This window comes from Acomys russatus, chromosome 10 (assembly GCF_903995435.1).
Source record: "Acomys russatus chromosome 10, mAcoRus1.1, whole genome shotgun sequence".
In the NCBI taxonomy this organism is placed as follows: Eukaryota; Metazoa; Chordata; class Mammalia; order Rodentia; family Muridae; genus Acomys; species Acomys russatus.
The window spans coordinates 50,265,243-50,282,488 of NC_067146.1; the positions used below are offsets into that span (position 1 = coordinate 50,265,243).

The 17,246-nt window shown below is 45.6% G+C and overlaps 1 protein-coding gene across 1 annotated transcript; it reads left to right on the plus strand.

The window, feature by feature from the left end:
• The first annotated feature begins 229 nt into the window (after positions 1 to 229).
• Positions 230 to 14,826, plus strand: Armc10 (armadillo repeat containing 10). Its single transcript, XM_051152110.1, has 6 exons — positions 230 to 547; positions 3,396 to 3,544; positions 6,398 to 6,532; positions 8,077 to 8,253; positions 13,675 to 13,746; positions 14,544 to 14,826. The coding sequence occupies exons 1-6, from the start codon at positions 415 to 417 to the stop codon at positions 14,796 to 14,798; spliced, it is 921 nt and encodes a 306-aa protein (XP_051008067.1). The 5' UTR covers positions 230 to 414; the 3' UTR covers positions 14,799 to 14,826.
• Positions 14,827 to 17,246: the final 2,420 nt, after the last annotated feature.

Here is a 17,246-nt window from a genome sequence, read left to right on the forward strand (position 1 = left end):
CCAGTCAGAAGAAGGAAGAGTCTGGCAGGAGGGAGGTGGGGGAGGGGCGTGGCAGAGTGGGGAGGAGGCGGGGCGTGGAGGGCGGGGCAGGGGCAGGGCATTGCTGGGTGCGGGGGGGGGGGATGGGAGGGGTGTTGGGGCGGGGCTGGGAGCGAGGCTCACGCGGGGCGGTCCGGGTTCTGGTCCAGGAAATTGCTGCACTAAGGGGCTGCGGCGCCTCCGGCAAGCCCCATCCTGCCCGCCTGGTGAAAGGCTCTGCAGCGCGCCGGGTGGGAGGGCTTCCGAGTTTAGCAGGGCGGCTTCCGGAAGGCGGAGCTCCAGTCCCCACTTCCTTTCTCTGGGCTGGTTCTGGCCCAGCTGCACCTGCGTGTGGTCCTCGCTTCCAGGCTCCTGCAGCTCGGCGGCCGCAGCAGCATGGGCGGCGCGCGGGACGTGGGCTGGGTGGCAGCGGGGCTGGTCCTTGGCGCCGGCGCCTGCTACTGCATCTACCGGCTGACTCGGGGCCCGCGGCGAGGCGGGCGCCGACTGCGCCCTTCGCGGTCCGCAGGTGAGGCGATGGGCTGCCCGGCAAGTGGACAAGTTCGGGGCTCCGGAACCATCCCGTGACCAGCTGGGCCCTGTCGTCGCTGTAAAACTAGGGCTGAGCGTCAAGACAGGGTGCAGGGCGGGGAGGAAGGCTGGATGGAGGTAGATGAGTCTGGAAGCCCAGGTTGCCTTGGGTGGGTCCTGAGCCGCTTCCCTGCTCCCACTTCTTTGTTTAAAATAAGGGTTTGAAAACATCGCCCGAAGTTTCCTGTTGCTTCCCTCAGGCCTCCCAGCGGAGCTGACGTTTCTCAGGCCATGTAGGTTGCCTCTCACTTTAAAATTTGTCCTGGGCCTTTGTGTTGTTCCGCAATAGATAGCCCCTTACTGTGTGAGGTTACTTTGGGGCCTCAAGCTCGGTTTGAAACTTTGCACGGAGCTGTGTGAAGAAGGGGGATCCCTGAGGTGCAATTCTGCCAGCAGTTTGCAGGACCTATCCTGGAGAGGTACCCTTAAGTTATACGTAGCGACCTGCAGCCCTGGTGTACGTGTTGGAAATAAAAACCTCAGCCTACAGCAGACACCCTTCTAACAAACAAGTCCATCTGACAGGTTCCGTTCTGTGATGATGAGGACATTGAGAGGTCTAACAGTTTGCTGCACGTTCTATATAAAAAGATCGTTTAGGTAATGAAAACTGTTCGAAATAAGATCTGCCGACCAAAGAGAGAGACATATTATTTTTTAACTGAGTAATCATTAGAACGTTTTACTGACACCGTTACATTGTTATCTACTGGTGTCATTCCAAAGACATAATTCTCAACTCTGTGTAGCTGGGCCTATGCAAAAGAAACAGTAGCTCGTCTTTAAAATAAGAGGACTTCACAATACGATTTCCTACAAATGGTTCATCCCATCTCACATTCGCTGGGAGCTGAGGCAGTTATTGGTGGGAGCTAACAGCCTGTCCCTAGAGGGCATAGAAGACGCCTTTAAAGGCAGGTAGAAGAAAGCATCGTTGAATTGTACAACTGGCATTTACACTCAAATTTTGCACTTATAACCATGGATTTACATTCCAGCCTCCCATTTCCTCCAGGAAATGCTGTTTAAAAAAAAAAAAAAAAGCGGGGGAGGGGCGCGGGGCCCCATCACAGCGCCTATCCCTCTACCCAGAGGAAAATAGTTTTTGAAGACGAGCATTTGCCCTTACGAAGCCTGATTTGTTGCATTGTCCTCTATCAAATATTTCTGTCTTAAATGGTTTGGTTTTTTTAAGGCAGAGGGGTCCGGCATATCCCTGGCCTGGAACTCGCTGTGTGGCAGAAAAACTTGAGATGGTCCACTCCTCACCTCCCTAGTTGCTGGGTTTGACGGCATGCAGCAACACACTTTGGTCCTGGAAACGAAGCCTTGGTCAGACAACTTATATTGCTGATATAAGAACCTGGCAGATACAGTATAAATCTCACTCAGTTGTGACAAAAGAAAATCTAGGGGATTGGGGAAATAATATACAGAGGCCAGATGGACATAAAAGAATTCATAGGCATATATTGTTATTGATTGCATAATAGATTTTTTTAGAACTACATAGTAATATGTAAAAGTCATTAAAATAGTATTTCTGATTATTTGCAACATTAAGAGTAGAAGGAAATGTCCTTAAATTGATGGAGAACAGTCATCAAAAACCAAAGGCAAAGATGAATTAAAGATATTTAATATTAAAACAGTTGCATCTTTATTAAGGTCAAGAATAAGAGAGGTTGTATCACAACTATTTAGCATTTTCCTGGAGTCCCAGGCATCTTGACAGGAAAAATCATGAAATTTAGTAAATATTACAAAGGGAGCAAAATTACAGAAAAAGAAATAAAGAAAAATTCCAGTTTGAATGAATTATTTTGAGTCAGAAAAGTGCCAGAGAATTAACTGAACATTAGAAGTGAAGAAAAAAAAAAAAATTTTTTTTTTCTGGTAAGCTAGAATACAACAGAAATAGCTTATATCTACTAAGCACTGTATGTAAGAATTTGATATAAATTTAATTTAAAATATTTCATCGATACTAACTTCTAACACTCAGACTATATCTGGCAGGAAGCCTGTGTGTGGATAAGCCACACAATGCCACGCTGGAAACATGATTGTGCTGTTCCCATTGGTTTCCTGACGTATAGGCTCTTAAAACGATAATGAGTTTCACCCTCACCTACCCAGTGTAAAACCTATTCCCTAATTAATCAGTGTTCTTCAGGCAAACGTCCAATAGATAGGTATACCTGATGTTTACAAAAAAGGCTGTCAGTTAGGGTCCATGCGGCTTAAATTAAGTGTCTTACTAATAGACATACCATATGGCCATTGGCTGATATGATGGCTGTGGGCCTATACTCAGAATAAGAAGAGTATCTTCCTTGTAGGGGCGCCTAGGAATCAAATGATATAAAACATGTAAAGTGCTTAAAACAGCCCCTGGCAGCTGTCAGCAGAGTCTCTGACATGTGGCCTGCCCACTCAGAAAAGGCTTAACTTTTTCTTTATCCCTTTAGACTCTGGCCAATAGCCGGGGCGTACTTTCCCACCCGCTGCACCTTCTGCTCCCCGGTAGCTCCCTTCCACTTCCACTTGCCAGCCTCCATTGCTGAGAACCTCCTCTCCGTCTCCCTCTTCCCAGAAGATTCCAAGGTTTCCATCTTGCTTGCCCTGTTGTTTTCCCTCTCAGACATTATGAGAATTGTCCCTGGGCTTAAAAAAAAAAACACTTGTGCCTGGCATCAGGGTGTGTCTTTGAGCTTTTCCAACATTAAGAACAACACCTCTTTGAAGAATTTCAGTGAACTTTAAATTGCTTTCTCCTCATGCAGAAGACTTAACAGATGGCTCCTATGATGATGTCTTAAGTGCCGAACAACTCAAGAAACTTCTGTACCTGCTGGAGTCAACTGATGATCCTATAATTATTGAGAAAGCCTTGGTCACCTTGGGGAATAATGCAGCCTTCTCAGTCAACCAAGTAAGCCTCCTTCTCACTCACACACTAGTAGCTCTCGCAGAGCCTCCCCATCCTCGTCTGGCCCCTTACACTCACAACATTTTTTTTTTAAAGATTTATTTATTTATTATTATGTATACACTGCTCTGCTTGCATGTACTCCTGCAAGCCAGAAGAGGGCACCATATCACATTACAGATGGTTATGAGCCACCATGTGGTTACTGGGAATGGAACTCAGGACCTTTGGGAGAGCAGGCAGCGCTCTTAACCACTGAGCCATCTCTCCAGCCCCCAACATTTTTTTTTCTTCTTCAGAAAATCACAGCCAAACAATGCCACAGAAAGTAACACATTCATAATAGTTCCTATTCAACAAAAAGCAGAGAGTGGATTTTACTTCAAGATGAATAGTGTTTTCATAAAGTAGTGAACACACCTAGCATTGAAGGGTATTCTTCAATTAGATGAGCAATCTTGCTGGCATTGGCCTAATGTAGGTGGCCCTCAGCCAGTGATAAGCACCAAATCAGTGAAAATGGCAAAGACTAAAGAGATGAACTTGAATGCTTTTTTCTACCCCCACAGAGAACAAATAACAACAGTTTTGTGTGTGTGTTTGTAAACAGTGCCTCTTGTTAACATTGTCATCAATGCAGATTTATTTTGTACCAAAAAAAAAAAAAAAAGAACTTTGAATGTTTTGCCCTAAAAAGTGATAAATGTTGGAGGAAATATATGCATTTAAGGTGATAATACAATGTATGTATTTATCAAAACATACAAAGTACTCCATTGATGTGGTTTTTGCTTTTTCATTACTGATTCATTTAATGTGTTGTTTTTTTTTTTTTAATGTGTGTGTGTGTGTGTGTGTGTTTATGTATCAGTTAAAACAAAAGGAGCTAGGTCAGTGGGTAAAGTACACTGACTGGCCTGTGTGAAGACAGGCGTGGTGCCATGCACTGCCGTCCTACACCAGGGAAGTAGTAGCAGTCCCCAGGGATGCGTTGGCTGAAGTGTAGCCTGAGCAAGCTCCCTACCCTAGTGAGAGACCATCTTAAAACTAGGACATTTTCTGAGAAACAATACTCAAGGTTGACATCTGGCTAATACACCTGAGCCTGTTCCCACATACATGAATATGTGCATTCCCACTCCTCCCCACACCCCTCAAAAGTAAAGTAAGGAAATAATGAAAATAAAAAAGGACCTATAAAAGTGGGGCCAAGGAGCCTGCTCCAGTAGGTCCAGTGCTCACCTTACAAGCATAAGGCCCTGAGTTCAGTCTCCAGAACTCAAACTAAAAAGCCAAAAGCCAGGCACACACGTGTCATCGCGGCACTGGCAAGGCGGAGACGGACCCGTGCTCCCTGAGGTTCCCAGGCGTGGTCTACGTGGCTGCAGGGATTACACACATTAGCGGTTAACTCCAAATCACCAGGAGTACATCTGCTTGGCATTAAGGAAATAAAGAAAAGCACGTCCCCTTGGAGACCCTCAACTAAGAGTGAGACCACTCTACTTCATGCTGATGTTCTTCATCCTCTGTCCATCTTTCATAGAGTCCCTGTGTCTGTCTGTGAATGAAGTAACTGTACCTGCAAAGGCCCTCACTCTTTATTTATTGAACAGTGTCTTAGTTAGGGTTTCCAGCGCTGTGAAGAGACACCATGACCACAGCAACAGAAAAACATTTCACTGGGGCTGGCTTATAGTTCAGAGGTTTAGTCCATTATCATCATGGCAGGAAGCATGGCAGCATGCAGGCAGACATGGGGCTGGAGGAGGAGCTGAGAGTCCTACATCCTGGTCTGCAGGCAGCAGGGAGAGAGAGTGAGATACTGGGCCTGGCTTGAGCATCTGAAACCTCCAAGCCACACCCCCCAGTGACATACTTCCTCTGGTAAGACCACACCTACTCCAACATGGCCACACCCCCTAGTAGTGCTCCCTATGGACCTGTGGGGGCTGTTTTCTTGCCAACTACCACAAACAGCATAGAAGATACCACGTGAGGAAGGATGGGACACTTTACAGAAATCTTTAACAGTCTTACAATGGCTTAAGTTACTAGCCCCAACTGATCCCAGCTGACCCGGATAATAAAAGTTGTTTCTCAACCAATATCCATAAATAGTTACTTTCAACTTCTGTATTTGCCACTTTCAGCAAATGATACACATGCATTGTTCTGGGTCAGGGGCAAGAAAAAGCATATAATGTAAGATTATAGCTGTGTGTTAAGTTGTAAAAGTTAACCGGGTGGGAAACCCAAGGCAAAGTTAGTTGTTACACCATCCTCTTAAAGCAGACAAGAGCAGTTTGGCTACACGGTAAGCTAGCAATCTTAAGTGACTTCCAGGTGTATTACTAACTTTGGCTATGAGGTCCAGCAAAAATCCAGCATGTTGCATCTCTACACTTGCTGAGTCTCAGCCAATGAAAGAGCTGTTTCAAAAAGAAAAGAAAAAGAAATGAATGGTATTTTGAGGAATTATAGCTGAAGTTGCCCTCTACACACACACCTATACACACATTCACATAAATAAATTTTTTTTTTTGAGACAAGGTTTCTCTGTGTAGCCTTGGCTGTCCTGGACTCTCTTTGTAGACCAGACTGGCCTAGAACTCACGGAGATCTGCCTGTCTCTGTCTCTCAGAGTCCTAGGATTGCAGGCCCATGCCTGTAATCATTTTTTAAGTAAAAAAAAAAAAAAAAAAAAAAAAAAAAAAAAAAAATCATGTAACAGGAAGATCTGTATATGAGAAGAGCATTTCTCTGAGGTGATTGGTTTTAGCTGCATTTCCAGGTGTGGGGAATTCAGTAGAAGGGCTGCATGCTGAAGTCACGGTCCATTTCCCTCTCTCTTAGGCCATTATTCGTGAGTTGGGCGGTATCCCAGTCGTCGGAGACAAGATCAACACTGTGAACCTCAGTATTAAAGAGAAAGCTTTAAACGCTCTAAATAACCTAAGTGTGAATGTGGAAAATCAAGCTAAGATACAGGTAGGTTGTCGGCGGTAAAAGCGCATCAGGCGTCTGTCTGTATGGAAGAGAAACGATTCAACGCCATGTGCTCTATAACTTCATGGCCAACAACTACCTTTAAAAAATAAGTAGGAAAGCAGAGCTACCCCCTGGGCATTTGTATGGTGGTTATCAGTTTAATTTGGGGGTGCTAAAAGAACGAAGCCAGAATCAAGGAACACACCAGCAGGAAGACTCAGTAAATGAGAACCCAAGAGGATGCAGCTTGGCTTGGTTTGGTTTTTATTTTTTTGAGACAGGGTTCTGTTGGCTCTGTCTCTTAACAATTAAACTTTATTATACAACCCAACTATCTTACACAAGAGGGGCAAAAAGGTTAAAGGGAAACAAGAGTGAACTTTCCGGTATCCATTCCACGGGATGGGTCCCTAGGTGTCTCGGGTTCCTCTTGTAGACCAGGCTGGCCTCAAACTCAGAGATCTGCCTGCCGCCGCCTCCCTGAGTGCTGGGATTAAAGGTGTGCGCCACCACGCCCAGTGCAACTCAGTGTTTTTAAACTCTTCTGTGGTACAGAGTATAGACACAAGCAGGATGGCACTTGATGTAAGAAACCGAGGAAGAGTAAGCCTTTCCAGAGTCAGTGAGGAAAGAAACAAGTCTGCAGGGAACTGGGTGGAAGATGAAGATGAGCAAGGTGAATCCACTGTACAGTCAGACTGTCCAGTGCACCTGTCGTAGAGTCCACCCTCACCATCAACCCAGGGAGCTGATGCTGGTTTTTAAAGGATGGAGACACGGGGGCTGGAAAGATGGCTCAGCGGCTGAGAGCACTGACTGTTCTTCCAAAGGACTCAGGTTCGATTCCCAGCACTCACATGGCAGCTCACAACTGTCCATAACTCCCAAGATCTGACACCCTCATACAGACATACATGCAGGCAAAAACACCAATGCACATAAAATAAAAATAATTAAAAAAAAAAAAAAAAAGATGGAGACACAATAAAATGTTGACCAAGGAGAAACAGTTGGCTTATACGTGATCTCAGCTTTCTTATTTCCTGCCACATCTACAGTGGCATGGATACATTCGGAGCTTCTCACAAGGTTACTAATGCATATGGGATCATTTCTAGTTGATCATTTCTTAGTTCAGGTTAGGAACAGTGTCTTACGTTTTATAATTTTTGAACGGCATTCAGATTTAATAATTTTTTCCAATCTGGAAACTCAGGCCCGAGATCCCATGCTGCCAGGTGCCCTGCTGCACTTCACCAGCAGAGGGCGAACGGTAGTGCGGAGTCACTCGCACGCGTGTGCCTTCGTAAGTAAGAACAGTGAGGCTAAATTTAATTTTGCTGTGCTCGCCTTTGACTCTCAGCACAGGGCCAAGTTGCTAACAACGGCAGTCACCGACTGAAGGGCCAGACATAAATGCCATCTTTTCTTAAGAACCCTTTCATCCTTAGCAATCGCGGTACCTACCTCTACGCAGAAAAGTAGGCATTCAGTCGAAGTTTCTGGAGAGCCAGAGTTGCTCAGTCTTTGTCTCTCACCTTCAGATATACGTTCATCAAGTCTGCGAGGACGTCTTTGCTGATCCCCTGGACTCAGCCGTGCAGCTGGCTGGACTGAGGCTCTTAACAAACATGACCGTCACCAATGACTACCAGCACCTGCTCAGCAGCTACATCGAGGGCCTGCTCCACCTGCTGCTTATTGGGAACGGGAGCACCAAGGTGGGAACTGCAGCATTAAGTCTTGGGAGAGCTGCTGCATCGAGCTTACCAATGTTGACTTTCTGTGTCTCTGTGTGGTGGCACACACCTTTAATCCCAGCATCTCGGGATGCAGAGACAACAGGCAGATAGATGCCTGTGAGGTCTGCCTCGTCTAGTTACACATCCCAGGGAGGGGAAAAAAAAAAAAAAAAGATGGGACATGCCAGACAACCTATTTCAACCCTGGGATGGCCCTCTAAAAAGGACAGTGGTACATTTAATCTCAGCAGAGGCAGGTAGCCAGCTCTGTGTGAGTGTATGACCAACCTGATCTATATAACAAATCCCAACAGGCAGGACTACATGAAGAAAACCTGTATCAAAAAAGATAGTCTGCTCAAAGCTTCTAAGAAATACTTACAGAAGCTCAAGAAAGCATATTACTTTTATCCCTCCTATTGAATTGCAGAATCACTTTATAATGATCATGTGTTGTGTCACTTGCCTCAGGTGGGTGGCCACTGTTTCTGAGACCCCTGGCACCCTTTAACTAGAAATAGGAACACTGAGTAAAAGGACTGTGAGAAACAGCGACAGGAAGCTGCAGCTTTTGTTTAACTCAGGATTGACCATCTTTAAAATTAGCATACGAAGTTGTTGAATGATTACTAATATTTAATACTTAATTATCATTTTAATAAATCAGCTGTTACTCCTTAACCAGGACACACGGAGACTATGACATATTAGCCTAGAGCATAATAGCAAGCGATAATTGCTCCATCCTAAGCCTCCGAGCGAGTCTAGCTTCCTCCCATTCGGATTTCCCGCTTTATACTTGCTTTTTAGACTCATATCTTAGGTCCAGTTCAGATCCTTCCTGCCCTTCCTGCTCTTTCTCCTCCCTTCACTGGACCAGGATGTCCCACCCTCTTCTCTGTCTTGCTCAGCATTGGCTAGCTGGCCTTTATTGGCAGAACAGAGAACAAATGGTGACAATGATTACACAAACTTGAGACAGGAGATACTTAGAATAAACATCACAATGCAGCCTCTGGATTGAAACCAGGTGGTGGGGTAGAGAAATCAGCATTTGAATGGACAAGGGTAAACTGTACACAGCCCACAAGAACATGCCAACACAAAGCAATGGGTTCCATTGTTCTCGTTTCTATACAAGGTTTGCTTCTGTTGTGTAAGTAGTTTTGTTACTCCTCCCACTCACCCTTCCCTGTCCCTGTGCCCCGCACCATTCCCCTGTTACATATAGTCTACTGCCAGCCATCATTGTCATTGCTCTTATCATTACACTTATTTATAGGAGAGGAGGTACTCGGGTGCCACAGTGCACATGGTGAGGCCAGGTGACAACCTGCAGGAGTCCGTTCTCTTCCTTCCAACGTGTGGTCACCGAAACTGAACTTTGGTTGTCAGGCCTGGGAACAGGCCCTCTGCCCACTGAGCCTCTCACCAGCCCTGTTTTATTTATTTAAAAAACTATCATCATCATTATTGATTGTGTGTGTGTGTGTGTGTGTGTGTGTGTGTGTGTGTGTGTGTGTGTGTGAAGCATATGTGGAAGTCAGAGAGCAACTTTGGGGAATCAGTTTTCTCTTTCCACCTTTACATAGATTTGGAGGATCAAAGTCAGGTCCCTAGACTTGCACACTTGCCTTACCCGCTGAGCCTTTTCATTGGCCCTGGCGTAGGGCCTCATGGATCTTAGGTTGGCCTCAAACTCACGATGTAGCAGAGGATGAGTTTGGACTTCTCATCCTACCTTCACTTCTGAGTGCTCGGATAGATACAGGCACATACATACATGTACACCTGCAGGCCTGTAGAGGGCACCAGCTCCCATTGTAGATGGTTGTGAGCCTCCATGTGGGTGCTGGGAATTGAACTCAGAACCTCTGGGAAGCAGCCAGTGCTCTTAACTGCTGAGCTACCTTTCCAGCCTCCGGAGAGCGACTTTGTAAAGTCAGGGCTTGTCTACAGTCACCTGGGTTTGGGGACTTGAACACCGGTGACTTTTCCTGCTGAATCATCTAACTTGTTGCAAATTGGATTTTCTTTCTTTCTTGAGACAATTTCATTGTATATCCCATCTTTCTATGTTTCCTTCTTTCTTTCTTTAAGACAGTTTCACTGTCTACCCAGGCTGGACTTGAACTCTTGACTTCTTTTTCAGCCTCCCAGGTGCTGAGATTTATAGGTAGGTGCGATTGTGCTAGGCTGCATTATGCATTAGGATGTAGGAGGAACTAATGTGAAGATATACCCCCTAAGTATCTGACACTGTTTCAGTGTTTCTGGGGTTTTCAGGATATAATTATGTTAGTGCCTCACAGTCGTCCAGTGTTTCTGGGGTGTCTGTATGTGGGTTTTCCACATTTCCTATGGCCGAGCTTATTTTCTGGTCCAAGACATACCCAGGCATTCAAAATTGAATATAAGAGTAAGCCCTCCTTTTTGCAATGCAGCTGCAGCCCCAGCCCTAGGCTGTTTCTAGTCCTTCTGCGGCTCTCTTCAGTGGAAGATGCCGTCCCTCTGTGCTGTAATACGACTACTGTAGGAAAAAGCCTCTCCCTCAGCTGTCTGCAGCTTCTTCACCCAGAACCTAGGAGGAACTCTAACTCAGATCAGAGCCAAGCAAGTCTCTCAGGACCTGTATATACCTGTCTCAGATCTGCTTGATAAAACCTAAAACTTTTTAAAAGATGACTCGCATTATTTTGTTGTATTTTTCCATTGCATTGTCTAGAATTCTTTTTAGGATAGAAAATGAAACTTTTGATGGGAACCGGGCCACCATTTATGGCATTGCTGCTCCATAAGAGCTAACTAACTTGCAAATGCAGTTTTGCATAGTCATCCATGTGTCTGCATCCACCATGGATACTTCCTTAGTAAACATCCCTCAGAGTGGTGTTTGCAGATCTTATTTAGTTTGTGGTGTTGACCTCACTGCACTCTAGTGATCTGCGGTTGCACCACTGACTCAACAACAAATACAAATACTTGAAGTGTTTGCTCTCCGCACAGACAACAAAGAGCTGCCAGGCGGGCGGTGGTGACACATGCCTTTAATCCCAACACTCAGGAGGCAGAGGCAGGTGGATCCCTGTGAGTTTGAGGCCAGCCTGGTCTACAAAGCGAGTTCCAGGACAGCCAGGGCTGTTACAGAAACCCTGTCTGGAAAACAACAACAAAACAAACACCAGAGAGCCAACTATTTAAATGTCCAGGGTCGCCACAAGGTGGCGCCAGTGGCAAGAAAGAAAACAAAAACAAAACAGCTTAATGTTTCAAACCAAACATGCTTAACCTACAGAGGACAGCAAGGGCACATTCAGATGCTAACTAGCTATTGCTCTTACTATTTCTGATTGATTGTTAGTGACCCTCCACAGAGCTTACCCAGGTTCACACCATAGGTTTAAGGCTGTCCATTACCCAACTTTTGTTACTGTTTTCCTGCTCCAAGCTTCATTGATGTTATAGCCAGGCCCTTTATTTCTTAGACTTGCTGTTGGTGTTGCTGACAGCACCATGCCAGCTGAGCTGTCACAGTAGCTCTCTGGTAGTACACTGAAGGGCCAAAAGTCACTCTTAGCTTTCTTATCCCCAAGAGCCCATAATTTCCCTAAAAGCACCTACCCAGAAAACCTGGTCAGCAGTGAGTCCCATTTTGGGGGCAGGATAGGCACAGCGTAATGGCTTTTGTTTTTACGTGTTCTCTTCTGCACTGTTTAACACTTCATCATGACCATGTGCTAATTTTATAAAACTTTAAAAGATGCTAACAATGAGATTAAGCAAGGCTCTGTCAACCACCTCCTTAGTAAGTAGGTTCACATGTGACCAAAGGGGTTGTAAGCACACGGTATAACGTAATGGTTATGACGTAATGCTCTCGAGACCTCGAAGGGTGGTGCCTGACCGACCTAGGAGACCCTCGGTGTGGTCCCCATCACCCTGTCCCCCAAAGTTCTAAGGTCAGTATTGGTTGCCTGTTTAATAAGTTATAAAAGTGCACATCCAGGTTCCTTCCTAAGTCTAGTGAAAACTGGAGTTGTTTTTTCCTGGTTTTAGTATTCTCCCCACCTCTTCCCTTTAATTTCAACTGTCTTATGGGAAACTGAAGGTTATTGGGTTTTTTTTGTTTTGTTTTGTTTTTTGTTTTTGTTTTTCGAGACAGGGTTTCTCTGTGTAACCCTGGCTGTCCTGGACTCGCTTGGTAGACCAGGCTAGCATGGAACTCGCAGAGATTCACCTGCCTCTGCCTCCTGAGTGCTGGGCTTAAAGGTGTGCACCACCACACCTGGCTTTGGTTAGTAGTTTTCAAAGAGACATTCTGAGGCTGGAGAGACGGCTCAACCCTTAAGAGCATGTGTTGCTCTCACAGAGGACCCAGGTTCGGCTCCCAGCACCACATATCCATTGGTAACTCCAGTTCTAGAGGCTCTAATGCCCTCTTCTGGCCTCTGCAGGCACTGCACACACATGGTGCCTATACCTACATACAGGCAAAAAGATTCATGCACATAAATCTAAACATTTTAAGATGTTCTAATTATTATTGCTCTTTCAGAAATAAGAATGCTAGCATTTTAATTAGCTATTACATGGCTATCACTTCCCATTTGAATGACCATAAAACATTTTTCATATTTAAAAGAGAAAGCCTCATTGATAACATAGCAACTTAGTAGGAGAAAAGGATCCTAGTATTTACTCATGGTAACCAAACTGTTACAGATTTGTGATAATGTCCATAGGAAATAAAGCTAAGCTTAGAGAGGTTTCTGTTGCCCCGGGCCCAGAGAGGTTCTCCTTCCCAGCACTCCTAATCCCGGTGACTTAGGAGCTGGGGAGACGGTGCTGTGGGGGAAGTGTTTGTTGTGTAAACATGAGATGAAGTTCAGATCTCAGGACCCACGGAAGCGCTGTGGCCCTCCTGACAGCACGGGGCCGTGGGAGTGGGTCCCTGAAACAACTGGCTAGACTAGCCGAATCGGTGAGGTCTGGGTTCGAGTAAAGACCCTGCCTCAGGGTAGTACAATCAAGGAAAAGCCTGGCCTCACAGCCTCTGGCTTCCTCATGCATGTACGTGCAAACATGTATACACACACACATGAACAAATATGGGGGGAGGGGTGATTTAGCGCATACCTGACTTAGCATGTTGGGAAGGCGTTTGCTAAGTGCTTCTGTCTCCAGAGAAGTGAGGTTTAGATGGCATCAATAATGAATGATGGCCGCTCTGAAAGTGATGCCCAGAGCCTGAGGAGCTGACCGGAGAAGCTTCCTGGGGAGGATGGGAGCCAGGCCTTGAGGTGCAGACAGGCGTTTACGGGGCCGGCGGGGGTGCGAGGATGGCAGCCTCAGGAGCAGGTTCAGGCTTGCTCATCCGGTTAACACCGTGTTCCTTGGCAGGTTCAGGTTTTGAAACTGCTTTTGAATCTGTCTGAGAACCCAGCCATGACAGAAGGACTACTGAGTGCCCAGGTAAGTAGATTACCTACCTGGTTCACAGATGCACACATGCATAGACTTTGGCAAATCCATCAGGAAGGTCTGCCCAAAAGCATTCTGGGGGATTATCTCTGAAGGTCAGTATTAAGGTGTTAGCTTACTACTCCTCATGTATATGAATTTCTTATGTTTACTGAAACAAGCAGATTTTGCTTTTAGAAACAATGTAGCAACAATAAATTTTCCATCTCTGCCCAATTTGCAGTATATTTTATGTCGTTGCATTTTTAATGTGGTTTCTATTGTGCACATGTACTTCAGCATTTGCTGAACCAACAGTGCTGAGTCCCCTGGGTGTGCTCGAGTGGCTGCCTCAGCAAGGTCATGGTGTGTGCTCTTACGCAACTTAGCGGACACAGACTTGTAACAAATAGGCCAGATTGTTGTTGAAAGCAGTCGTGGAATTCTGGTGCCGTCGCAGTGGTGCCGTCGGCTTGAAATTCCCCAAATGTACCAACACGGCCACCTGCTCAGCCCTGTTCCCTGTACTGTGTATGGGCAGTAACAGTGGTTGAACTGACAGGTTCTTACAAAAGCTGGATGGATCCTAGCATGGTTGGTTTTCCAAGTGTCTACACTCTGGAGTTCCAAAGAAACCTTACACTTTTAGTTAACAAACAAAACCTCATTTTCACTTGTAACATGGGATAAAATTGACACGCGTGTGAGCTAGGGCTTGGGGCTACCTGCCTGAAGCCAGACGTTTAAAATGCAAACTAGTAAATGCTGTTTCAGAATATGAAAAATGACAGCACTGTCTCCTCTTCCAGGTGGAGTCTTCATTTCTTTCCCTTTATGATGGCCAAATAGCAAACGAGATTCTCCTCCGGGCACTCACGATGTTTCAGAATATAAACAGTTGCCTCAAAGTGGAAGGCCGCTTAGCCAACCAGCCTCCTTTCGCTAAAGGGTCACTGTTCTTCCTGCTGTACGGAGAAGAGTGTGCCCAGAAGATGCGCGCTCTCGCTTGCCATCACGATGTGGCTGTGAGGGAGAAGGCTTTAGCAATAAAGCCCAAGTTCTGATTGCCTGCTCCAGCTTTCTTTTTTTTTTTTTTTTTAAAGAGTAATGCAGTCTTACGTGAGCACACAGCTGCTGTTTCCTACCTTCCTTTAAAAGGGTCGTTTTAGCCGATGGAAGTCAAACAACAAAAGCGGGTTTGCATCTTTAACACAGGTCAGTGTGGGCAGCTCTAGCCCAACATCACGTTCAAAATTGTGGATTCTGGAGCTCAGCTTTGGGGATTAGGATCCTGGACTGGTTCTCCGGGCCCTTCGGGTTCATTTTGAATGACTCCTCTGGCATTGAGTGGATAGGAGGGACTGCACTGAAGAGATTTATGGAGCTACTTAATGGTTTCCTCACACAATGTGAATGACCTTTCCCTGTACAATCCTAACAGGCCTTGTGCCCCAGTGCAGTGTGATACCCCACGCTCAAGCCCACCCACCAACCCCACCATCTGCTTGCAAGTCTGTGTCCATCCCCAGAATCTGACCTCATCATTTCTGATCAGGAAAGCTGTGCTTCCCCTTACAGGGAAATGTCTTCTTAGTACGCAACCCCGTGCAGTGTATGAGGCACTGGCGAGCAGGCCAGGTTCCCACCCACAGGCAGGTGGGCAGACGGAACAGCTGCTCTTTAAAACGGACTGGCTTGATGAGTCTGGCTGGACTCGTTGAGAGATGCACCCATGAAATGGCTGTTTTTGAAAGCATGTTCTAAAACAATGTACTAGGGTCCTGTGCATGTTGTAAAACAGTGTATTAGGGTCCTGTGTCTTTAAAAAAAAACAATGATAAATACATTTATACATGGACAGAACATGGCTACAGTGATAAGGAAAACTTCTGGGCGTGGGACTGGGACATGGGTACATGGATTTTCTTTGTGTACCCATTTCTACTGTTTGAATTTTTTACTGAGCATAAATTGTTAATTTTTTAATAAAAAGGGAAAAATGCAAGGTGTTAATAACTTATTCCCCCCATTGACATTATTTCACTAACTTTCATTCACATTTTACTTTACTGAAATTACAATATATAAAATTTCATAATTTTTCAAGTTTGTTTTATCTGTGTGAGTGTTTTGCCTGCATGGTATGTGTGGAGCGTGGCTGTGCAAGGTCAAAGGCCATCCTCCTTCTGGTTAGCCGTTCAGAAAAGGGGGCAACTCCCTTTTCATCCCAACAGGCCCCTGATAAGAGGCATCACAGAAAAAGGTCTTGCTCTAATAAAACCTTTAACGTCACCTCCCGAGTACCATGGGCTGTTTCCCCTTCTCAAGACAAGCTCTCAAGATATTTATTATAAATAGAAGTCATATCCTGTGATCCCCTTTTTACAACTTTCAAGTCCCTGAGATTCTTGAGTGATGGTTGCCTTCTGGCCCTTTCTGGTCCAGCCCTTCATGGTCCCTTCTGTCCTTCCTTCTCATCCTGCCTTTTGGGTCTCTTTAAAGTCTTTTGTCTCAGCTTAGAAACACCCCCCCCACTCCCCCTTCTGCACTGAATGCAGGAGCTTAGAATGCACCGTAAAGTTTAGTTCCTGGCTTTTCCGGCTGGTGATTCCAGTGGCTGCTTTCTGCATTTTCCAAGCCCAAGCAGCTTCCTTCCCTGCTGACAGGAAGCAGGGGGGGGGGGGGAGCAGGTGGGGGAAAGCTCTTGTGCAGAACTTGGTAAAGGCCTGCACTCCAGGAGAGCAGCCGCTTTGCTTCATTACAGTCCCTCAGTCCCCCCACCCACCCACGCACACCCCCCCACCCCACCCCCTGCTGTTAGTTAGGTTCTCCCTAGCAGCGGAGCTCCGGAGCACAGAGAAACAGAAGCTATGACATTGGAGGAGTGGATTCTTGTGAGCCACCATGTAGGTGCTGGGAACTGAACCCAGGTCCTCTGCAAGAACAAGTACTGGTCACCACTGAGCCAGTTCTCTCAGCCCCTATTAACATTTTCAGATAGCTTTTCAAATATTTGTGTCATATTTTATTTAGAGGATAGATTAGACAGTATTTACAATGCATATTAGACTAACAAAAGAGAATAGATTTTTCAAATTTTATTTTCTCTTTACACAAACATCCTTTGAAATGTAGATTAGAAAAATAAAGTGGAAACCATTATATAGGGTGGCTGTGTTTAAAGGAGATATTTGATGTAGTTCACAACAAGCAGAACTTTACACAGAAAAACAAAACTCATGAGGAAGCCTGGAAAACAAAAAACGAGGCAGGCCCAATTCAGTCAATGGACCAGAACATAAGAGCACCTGGAGAGCCCCCGATCAGTTCGTGTGGATACAGAAGCCTAATCAAGGCCATTCTTAGAGAAAGACAGAAGCAAGGCGCAGCAGTTGCTTCTTTTTAGGTTTTTTAAGATGGGGTTGCTCTGAGTAACAGCTCTGGCTGTCCTAGACTTGCTCTGTAGACCAGGCTGGCCTGGAACTAGAGACACACCTGCCTCTGCCTCCCGA